General features: G+C 38.6%; 1 protein-coding gene across 1 annotated transcript; it reads left to right on the top strand.

Moving 5' to 3' along the window:
- Positions 1-367: 367 nt before the first annotated feature.
- On the top strand, positions 368-5,469 carry LOC126827773 (uncharacterized protein DDB_G0290685). Its single transcript, XM_050557295.2, has 4 exons — positions 368-471; positions 1,323-1,412; positions 3,008-3,111; positions 4,120-5,469. Exons 1-4 carry the CDS (start codon positions 399-401, stop codon positions 5,398-5,400), a joined length of 1,548 nt encoding a protein of 515 aa, XP_050413252.1. The 5' UTR covers positions 368-398; the 3' UTR covers positions 5,401-5,469.
- The last annotated feature ends 5,680 nt before the right edge of the window (positions 5,470-11,149 follow it).

Here is an 11,149-nt window from a genome sequence, read left to right as displayed (position 1 = left end):
GCTTTCGGGTTAATCCAGTTATCTAGGCATCCAACAACTATATAAGGTATTATAGTCTACACGATGAAAGGGCTTAATATACACGTATTATGAATGTTTAGAATGTCTATAATAGCATTCTCGTGGTACAAGTTTGAGATGTCAAACATTTAATGTCACCGTCTCGTACAACCGTTTTGTCGAAGGACATGGTAGTAAATCAAGTCTAACTAGTTACCAGACATATTTGACAAGTGAAATGAAACTACATTTCATATCAAAGAAAGTAGATCTATTACGTTGTTTGTAATTAAGGTGGGTTTACAGAGCAACGTTACAAATGACCGTGGTATGTTTCAAATAAATTTGGATATTTAATAATCACGTCAGAATTACATCGCAAGAGATATTCGAAGACAATGGCCTTCTTAAAGAAACAGACTATATTGATAGCAATGGATGGTGGCAAGGATTCTGAATGGGCCTTTGAATGTAAGTATTTTAGTTATGCAATTAGACAACTGGGGTAAGGTGGAGTGAGCAGGGTCGTGTTAAGACATTTTAAGACTGTATAAGCGATATACATATTTTGGTACCCCATAGTTTAAATTAAAGGAGCAAGACCACTAAATCAGTATTAAATTTAAAAAACGAATTAGAATTCAATATTAGTCCATTTCTATCAACATTGGTGTTATTGTCTTAATGTGAAAATATGGAATTTTAATATATAGTATTTAGTACACAATGAACATTTTAAAATCAGGGCTGGGTCAAAAACGACAAAATAATAATAATAATAATAATAAAAAGCAAAGAATGGACAAAGCAGGCTAAAACGACTGTCATTCAATTAAGACTGATCACGTATTTCACTTTATATACACTCATATACATTAATATATGCTTTAGACCCATTGTCGTCCATTTTTATTTCTAAACAATAGAGCTTTACGCCTTTTAAAATGATACTTAACCGTAAAATAAAACCTTTCTTTCGAAGTGAAATAAAACTTTTCACACCTGACATTGATTAATGATTTTATTTTGTCATTTATAGGCTTAAATCATGGACCGTATATACACGGTTCATGGTAAAATCAATTCTAAAATAAATATACATTTTTAAGGGAACTCAACAGACGGAGGCGAATTATATTTTTACCCACTGACAAATTGTTAGGGTATATGTATTTCTTTCGAGGTTTTTTTCTGCAAATTTAAAATATGTCAAATGGCAAAAATTACCTGTGCTATCGACATTGAATATGATGGTAGAGAGGATTCACAAATTCGGCACTTAAATTTTGACAAGTAATGAGTATAGATTTATATTTTTATAGGGTATTGTGGTAATATGCATCGTCCAGGTAATAATGTTATCATCGTTAGCTGTTCTCAGATGACTGACAGGTTGGCTGCTGTTTCTGCAGGTAAGTCATGTAATAGAATAGTAATGTCCACTAGAATGGAATAATATATTGGAGTTGCTCCCCTTTAAACGATCTGAACGAACCGGCATAGCGTTTGTATGCCAAATAAATACCCGCCAGGCTTCTGGTGACTGTGTTGATATTAAACATACATTATGCAAGAGCTAAATCTGCCTATTGCAAGTCTTTATTTAGGCTTCAGATGTTATAGAAATTATTAATTAGACCTTTATTCACATGACAAGCACAAAATCAACTCTGTAGACCCTCGGATGGCTTGGATACAGTTTGGATTTAAACAGTCGTTCATTTAAAATTAAATCAATAAATGGCGGACCAAGCTAACGTTTACCTTAGTCGCTGATGTCATTACCGGAAACTGGTGATGAAAGGCCTGCCAAGCGAGACCACCATAGCCATTGAACATGCTACTTGATAATCGAGAATATGTGGGTGGAGTTATCGTCTGTCAATGAAACGATCGCTGATTCTCATAGACGGTGCAGACACGATTGATGCCTATTTCTAGCCCAAACTTCCAACAGTGACAATTCCGTTCAGAACAAAGAAATTTGACTGAAATTTTCAGCATTTTCTGTTTTTATCATCTATTTTTGAATTAGTATAGCAAGAATGGCCAACTCTTTATAAAACTCTTAACTAATGTATCATTAAACTAAACCGACACAAGGGTTTAAAATCATAGGGAGGTAGAATGAAGGGGGTAAGCTACTTCGTAATTCTTGACATCTCGCCTTCCTTGAATGGTGGTGAGTTGGATGTCTAACGTGTGCTCTTTAGACCATTTGGTGTGTCATTAAGTCAAGTGGCGTCGTTTCGATCTCTCATGTGACTAGGGGAGGGTCACCGGCCTAACCTCGTGGGTTTTCCTCGGGTCTTTTGGAACCCCCACCCCTCGCTTTCTAAAGACTACAGAGTTAATGCCATGTACATGTATTCATATTATATATATCAACGTGGCTTTAAATAATAAGTATTTTGGGGGGTGGGGGTGCACCGGCCTTACTTCGTGGGTTTTCCTCGGGTCTTCCGGTTTCCTAACACTACTAAAGACGATTTTTGGAACGTCCACCCCCCACTCACTAAATACTACAGAGTTAATGCCATATATTTATGTTATATATCAACAAACGTGGCTTTGAATTATAAGTATTTTGGTACAATCGCTGTATTAGTTTAACATAAAACGCCGCCTTCTCGAGTTAATGACCCATTTAATAGAAATGTCTATACACGTATAATTGCACTCGCTTAAATTCTGTGAATTTCTGTTTATTGACTCCGCATAATGTTTCTTCCAGACTATTGATCCTTTGAGGGGATTCAAATGTAGAACCCAATTATAAAGTTAAACCAGGGCATGTAAAACGATGCCAACTTACGTGCAAGGATGTTTAGCTGTGGGGAAACCCCTGAGAAAACCAACGAAGATTGACAGTCTACCCTCACATGTGGATGGAAAGCACGACCATGGTCCACAGCGCAATGCTGTAGATCCTTCGAGTCCTCCACCCTTCTCCATTTCAGGGAAAAGTAAAGAGAGAACTATATGAACTATATGTATATGTTTTCAGGGAAAGCTGGTAATACTGATGTTATAAAAGGTTTTATAGAAAACGAGAAGATGAAAATGTCAGATGATTTCGTCAAATACCAATCAATGCTGCGTAATGCAATGGTAATGATATATTTACACGTCAGCCATATATAACCAAATTGGAACAAAAAAGGCATCCACTGTATATGCCATGTCGCACGTCTTACGATTGGCGAGCAGGACGTTGGCTCGCTAACCTGGAGGTCCCGTGTTCGATCCCTGCTTTGGCTGAGAAAGTTCATCGGGATTTTTCCTGCGTCGTTCCTCCTTGTCAGTGATGTATGACGGAGAGAGTGCAAGGGACAACGTATAGTCGTTCGGATGGGACGAAAAAACGAGGTCCCGTGTACACATTGGTCTGTATGTAAAAGAACCCTTAACAGTTGGAATTCGAAAAAAGAGTAGGCCATAGCGCCACTGCCCGGGCAAAATATCCCTCATAGCACACTGCATGCGGCATGCCCGTCTCCATTAGCCCAGTGGCTAAGTGGGTAAGGCGCTGGATCGCTAGCCTGGAGGACGCATGTTCGATCCCAGCATTGGCCGAGAAAGTTTATTGGGATTTTCCGCCGACGTGATTTCCCCTCGTCAGTGGTGCAGGCCGGAGGGTCTGACAAGAAGAGCTGTCTAGTCGTTCAGATGTGACGAAAAACCGGGTCCCGTGTATAGATTTGCGTGCACGTAAAAGATCCCTTGACAGTTGGAATTCGATATAAGAGTAGGCTATGGTGCCGCTGCCCGGGCAAAATTTCCCTCATAGCACACTGTATCGCGTATGTCGGTCTGCATTAGCCTTGTCGGAGCAGAACAGTAGGATGTTAAACTCCATTTCATTTCATTTCATTTCCATTAGCCCAGTAGAAGTAGAACAGTAGGACGTTAAATACCATTTCATTTCTTACGTTTGGTCGAAAGTCAACAGGTCATTGCATGAACTGTATACGCGAAGAGCCACACAGTATACAGCTTAGTCGCAGTTTTGTCCAGCAAAGATTAGACTGCAACGGTCGAGGCTTATGTTCACATAGCTTAAATGTTTCTTAACTCTTGTATTGCAATAAGAATCAAATCAAATCATTCTTTTTTCAGATTGTGGGTAAAATAATAACATCCTGTCACTCCTCACCAGGTCATGTTATCATTAGCACTTCTGTCCATCAAGAGGCGTCCATGATTATTATGGGATTACGTGGTTACAACACCGGAAGTCATCCATTAGGATCAGTTTGTAATTTTGTCGTAAGTCATTCACTGATACCGGTTATAGTTTGTAAATATCCAGACAGTTTTGGTAATATTCTGAACATATGTGATTCGGACGATATTGAACGGGATACAATCTGTAATCCGTCGTTTCGTATTGTAGAACCTCGTAACCGACGCTGGAATATTCATACTTCTATGGAAAATGCAAAGGATGAACGAGACATTGAAAATCAAAACAGGTGTGTGCCAGAGATATATTGCAAAGAACCAATCCCAGACGGTCTAAAGTCACCTTCGTCAGTCCTGGTTAACAACAGTAAAGATGATTTGATCGAAAAAACTTCACACAATTCCAATGTCATTGGTCAAAGCAATCCTATATCAAAATCAAATGAGATTTTGGATTCAGTACCGGCGATTAACTACACCATGGAGGCTGATTCTCATGGACACACGTCTCCGGACGAAATAAATAACAATTCAGTTCACGTGGAAAATTCGCCGCACAGTCGTGCCCAATCACAGAACAACTCGAGACAAGACATGTGCGAGAACTTTGCATCGGCAGACGGTGGTACTGATATTACAGTAGAATCATCCGATGGTGCACAAAAATATACTAACTTACAGTTGGATGACTATTCGGTTGCTGGATGTGAACTTATGGATAAGGCGGTGATAAAAAGCGATTCGATTGAAGCAGACGTACCCACTGGTCAAGAAGATGCCAATTCTCGTAACAGTGGCGATCTTGAGGTTGTGGGGATTAAAGAAAATCTTGATGTAGCAGAGGAGGTGGTTGATGACGGTCAGCCCAATCATGTCCGCTCGGAAAGGAATTTGGACGAAAATGATCCTAGAAAGATCAAATCTGGTGATAATGATATGGATGGTGACGTTGCGAATGATGGGGTTGGGGAGGTGGTTGGTGACTATGGGTCCAATAACTCCCAGTCGGAAAACGATATTGTAGAAAACGATCCCAGCATTATGGAAGCTGATGATAATGATACCGATGGGGATGTTGGAGGTAATGTCCTGCAAGTTAAGGACTCTGATGGCGAGCCGGCTTACAATACGGTGGAAAGCTCAGTTGAAACTATTAGCGATGGTGCTAATAATGACGGCGTTAAAGTAAAGCTGACTTACAAATCGGTTGGTTGAGGTCAGATTCCAGAGGATGTCAACAACATTACGCTTTAGACACGACATCAGTGCATTAACATTGAAACTCTGCGCTACTAATTATATCAAAAATATATTTGTCTCCATTGTAATTGTTAACTTGCCTTTTAATCTTAACTGGCTATTCTGACAAGTTTCTGAGAAACTTATGTCTGTGATTCGACACTCGATGTAAGCGGACGTTAAACCCTAATAACGAACAAATTAAATGCCATCTGGTAGTTGGCTCCTCTCGTCCTACTGCCAACCCGTGCACAGCCTTGAGTTTTAACCGTCTCTAGACGGGCCCGATGGATGTTAGGTGGGCGGACCTGAAATCTTTCGAAAAAATTCCCGTTTACAGACGGCGGCGCCGGTCGTCAGCGAGCGCCAAGTCTTGTAACTTATCGTGTGGGGGCCACCTCAAGAAAGTTTGGAAAACTTGACTTGCTATTCCAGCCCATGTATACAGCAACTTCAGCGTAGTCTAATATAGCCTAAATTAAGTGGCTGTCCTGAATTCTAAATAACCAATCAATCATTTAGTCCAAGGAGCCGCCGCCGGAAGTCGCGGGGTATGAGGAACTCGCTCCCCCCCCCCCCCAAGCAAATTTTGAAAATTTAAGTGCCATAGGTGCGTTTTTCTGCTATGATAGCCCGTGAGACAAGCAACTACAAAGTTGTCCAATGGTTTTGCAACGGAAATGTCACTCTGACGACCTGAATTCCAACCAGCCAATCAGACAGTTGGAGCTGCATTCACAATAATCAACGCCCGAAAAATGTCGCACAATGCAATGTAGCTCAAGACAAAATGTTTTAATCCATAGTCAATTCAGCACAAATTCGCCGTATTCAATTAAAAGAAATGTAAAACTAGTGTTTTATTAGATATCGGGCACTTTATGTTGCCAACAAGATGATATTTTGCCAAGACTTATAGACATTTGGACATTAGTCACAAATCTGACACAGCTAGAATTTCTACATATCTCACACGTGCTCTCACATGGTAATAAATCTCCGATGTCTTAATTATAAACAAACAAAGGTAATTATACCCTACCTATAATAATATATATTGTCAGTCATAAATCAAATTAATAAAAACAGATTTAAAGAGCTTCGACCTTTCATCAAACTTATCTTATATTACTTGTCTTAAGCTGAACTTGGGGTGAAATAATCCGACCTTTTAAGACGCTGTTTATATACTCGGAAAAATAAACAAAGAAGTTGTGTAGAAGGTAAGTTATGTTAAAATGGGGTTTGATGTCTTTGTTTTCTGTACTAACCTGACTAACGAAGCCATTGCTTGATGAAGACAAACTTGGTTCATTGATAAACATAAATTATATTCCTTGCGTCCCGTGTATTTCCAGTTTAGTTACTAAATGTCATTGAAATAATTTATCGTGCTAACTAAGACGTGAATGTCTATGAGGGAACCTGGCTCCTTGATCGGTTCTTGTTTCAATTTCCAAAGTCAGGGATCATCATCGTGATATCAGTGATGCGTGACTCGTTTTTTGTGCCATCGGACGACTATAGTCTCTTTTCCTTGCCAGACTGGAAGATATCGTGGTCGAACCCGAGACAGCATTTTGTAGTTTTGTTATCAAAAGGATTTTTATTTTTATTAATTGCTACAAGATGTCAGGTCTTGGTTTTATTAATTACTATGAGGTAACGCTTCTTAGTTTTATTAATTAATTAATTAATATAAGATAACATTTTTTAGTTTTGAGATAACATTTCCTAGTTGTATTAATTATTATGAGATAACAATTCCTGATTTGATTAATCATTATGAGATAACAATTTTTGATTTGATTAATTATTATGAGATAACAATTCTTAGTTTTATTAATTGATAGGAGATAACAATTTATGATTTTATTAATTATTATGAAATAACAATTCTTATTTTGATTAATTATTATGAGCTAACAGGTCTTAGTTTTATTAATTAATATGAGATAACAATTCTTTGTTTTATTATTTATTATGCGATAACAATTATTTGTTTTATTGATTAACATGAAATAAAAATTCTTGATTTTATTAATAAGAATAAGCGTGAACAAAAAGTGGAGTTTGTGTTTCAAACGGTTTCTCGAGCCACATGAAAATGGACCCTTGAAGATGGTCTTGGGGGATCTATGTAGAAACCACATATAAATTGCTTGTGATCAATCATAAAGTGGTTGACATTACGTTCTATAATAATAATTTTACACGTGTTATCTCTGTTTAGAAGAAATGGCGGAATCAAAGGAAAATAAAAGAACAATAATTATAGCTGTAGATGGAAGTAAACATGCTGATTTCGCATTAGAATGTAAGTATTACACGCAGCTAGCGTCGAGCACGAGGTAGATGGTGCTTCACTGTTTCAATGCCACCTGATACCACTTTTCATAATATTTATAGTATTTTTGTATTGAAAGTGAGTCCAACCTCGTGGGTTTTCTCTGGGTCCTCCGGTTTCCTCCACTGCTAAAGACCCCTACGCGCAAGCGAAGTATTGATATAAAATTGAACCATATGTTAGTCCCGAAATGACCTAGTCTGTGTCGAGTGGACGTTAAATCCCATTGCTCTCCCTCTCTCTCTCTCTCTCTCTCTCTCTGTTGAAAGTGAGATTATGAATAAAGTGCAATGTCAGCTCAACAGAGCGTCTATATCGAGACTAAACTCGTATATCAATAGTTTGGTTGTGTGCAAGCCTTGATGGCAGTGTCGAGAAGGTAGAGTGGACGTTAAATAATATCTCTCTTTCTCTGTTGAAAGTGAGATTATAAAAAAAAGTTCAGCGTCGATATCGGGACTAAACTCGTGTATCAATAGTTTGGCTGTATGCAAGCCTTTATGACAGTGTCGAGAGGGTAGGGTGGAATGTCTCGAGAAAAACCAAAATTGTTAGTTGAAGGGGTTCTTCCCCTCGAGAAAATTTTGAAAATTGAGTCAATTTTATGGTATTTGAGATCACAGCTTGGATTAAATTCTTGTGAAGTAAAGGTTCAGAAACGGGACAGAATCTAGAGATCTGTCTGTCATTTAAACTGTCTGTTTTGTGGGAGATGGCATAAGACCACAGCGGAGTGGAAGAATGATGACACAACGGAAACATCGCGACTAGAGATGATAATGACGATGATGATGATGATGATGATGATAATGATAATGATGACGTATATTTAAGACTCTGTGTGTGTAAGAAAGGCTGTGATTCAGAAAGAAATAGTTTAAGTAAACCTTTATCTTTCCAGGGTATAATGAATATTTTAGGAATCCCAACGATTATGTGATTTTAGTCAACAATCCAGAATATGGGGAGGCTATACAAGGCACGTGGGACGGAAGTAAGTTGTCATTTTTATCTAGACGATTCAAAAATGCATCTATGTCGCCTTCTCCACAAAACATATTTTAGCTATGATGGTTTTATACCCCCACATTAATGTGACCGTACATTTCCATGTGTCTTTTTGTACCACCGCCCGCACACCAATGGTATATCGAAATCTGGTTTTCACGTGTCAGGGGTGGTATCCGTGAGGCTGACAAGAAAGGTGTTTCTGGTCGTTCGGATTGTTCATCGGCGTACGAGCTAGGGGGATAGGGATGGGGGGGGGGGGGGCAACTGCAACTGGATATCGAATAATTACGATTGGTCAAGATATATTAGTTTGGGATGGAAATATGTTTTGTTTTTTTCCGTTTGGTTGTTGTTCTTGGTGATGTCGCAGACATGTTATCTTATTTTCATTCTTATTATCTTAACGCACAAACATGCAGTGGTCTTTCCTGTGGGGAGAAACTGGAGTGTCAGGAGTAAACCTATCTCCAAGCCACATACGCCCATAACACGACCGCAAGCTAGAGGTGGCCGACCAGATAGAGCTCAAAGGGCGACACTCTAGATCATTTGGCCACCCCAACTCCCCTTGGTAGATCTATGTTATTTTATATCAATAGGTCGATGGATGAAGGTTTTTTAATGTTATTCGTGAATTACGCAGAGCGTTATTGCAGATACATATATATTCTGTTAGATCAGGAAATAAATTCGTCTATTTATAGGTATTTATGTTCTGGATCCTGAGGTAATATTTGCTATGTTAGAAGAAGAAAAACAAAGGCTTAATGAGGATGTGGCTAAATATAAACATAAATTAACAGATTTAGGGGTAAGAACGCCTGTAAAAATCTTATGATTATGAATTATGAATAATACACCCCAAAGACTGGGTCATCAATAACCCGTATACCAAACACCGAATCAAATTTGTTTCCACGGAAACACAAAAATGATTGAATACGAGACATTTCTAATCAGCCAAAGTCACAACTACTATAATAGTTTACGGACACATTTCAATATCCACCGTTAACGTTTTATGTTCAATTTTATATTAAAGTTAAAGATGCATAGTTATGGTATTGGGGCTTTTCGTAAAGTTGAAATTTGATTGTACAAACTGTATGTTGGATCTGCGGCAAGTGTTTCAATCCATCACTATATCGTGATCAGATCAGCGAACCCTTCTTCAAAACGCCTTTAATTTAAGTCTGTTAGTAGGAAAAGACAAGGATATAACATTGGCTATTCCAATGTTTTCTATTATCTCAACTGTCTGCCCGCCACCCCCTACCAGTGGCGAACATGGCGGAGAGCAAGAGGAACGACACCTCACCGAGGGTACTTTTTCAAAAGTTCTGACTTTTCAATATGTTTTAATTCTTTAGATCGCTTGGACGATAGAAGTAGTATCTCATTTTATAGTTTCCTATATACATTTCTAGATTGAAGGTCGAGTTCGAGGTGTAGCTGCATCTTCACCAGGTGAAGCTATTGTAAAAGCAGCTAAAGAAGAAGAGGCAGATCTGGTTATTGTTGGTTGTAGAGGACGGGGTAAAATAAGAAGAACCTTAATGGGAAGTGTTAGTGATTATGTGGTACATCACTGTACAGCTCCAGTATTAATCTGTAGACACTGACTTAACAGGAATTCTTGATTTCACCAAAATAAAATTTCTTGATAAATTTTGGTTTTGGATATGGAATAAGAAAATCTTAATTGTATTTGTTCAATAAATATTATTATTCTTGGTGCACAGCTGTTGCGGTTTATGATTTGATTACATGCAATGTTTGTTTAGGGCGCCCAGTGGTAATGGCTCCGGCTTACTAACCAGGGGCCACCGACTTCGATCCCGATGTTAGCGGGATTTTCTGGCCTTGTTTCATTTTGTCAGTGGTGCAGGACGGGTGGTCTGGCAAGGAAAAGTGCCTAGTCGTTCGTTTGGGACGATTAACCGAGGTCGCGTGTTATGTATTCGATTGAATGCACGTCAAAAAACCCGCATTAGAAATCGAAATAAGGGTAGGCCGTAGTGCTGCTGTGAGGGCATTATGCCCGTTTGGGCTAAAAAGTTGGGCATGTAAACCACCATTTAATTTTCACGTTTGTTTAACTTTCGGTACCATTAAACTATATCATACATTATACTGTTCAAAGTTAAATCCGCACACCCCGCCCTTGGAAAATACACTCAGTTTACAGTACACATAACAAGGCAAGTATTACGGCTCGTCATGAACTACCGTTTTTCAGTTACATGGATAATCACAGCCCTCCAACCCACTCCTTCCACTCCACACACATATACTGACTTTCTTCTTGCATTTGTATCAATTCAGAGTAGTTTGAAGCAAAGTACGCTACAACAACACAAACACATA

The sequence above is a fragment of the Patella vulgata genome, chromosome 7 (assembly GCF_932274485.2).
Source record: "Patella vulgata chromosome 7, xgPatVulg1.2, whole genome shotgun sequence".
NCBI classification, from domain to species: Eukaryota; Metazoa; Mollusca; class Gastropoda; family Patellidae; genus Patella; species Patella vulgata.
This window is presented reverse-complemented; position numbering and strand designations above follow the sequence as displayed.

Bases quoted from the DNA above. Each gene is read 5' to 3' on its own strand.
- LOC126827773 (XM_050557295.2), top strand. From the start codon at position 399: ATGGCCTTCTTAAAGAAACAGACTATATTGATAGCAATGGATGGTGGC. The intron at 1,413-3,007 runs GTAAGTCATGTA...ATATGTTTTCAG, and splicing joins GTTGGCTGCTGTTTCTGCAG to GGAAAGCTGGTAATACTGAT. The intron at 3,112-4,119 runs GTAATGATATAT...TTCTTTTTTCAG, and splicing joins CAATGCTGCGTAATGCAATG to ATTGTGGGTAAAATAATAAC.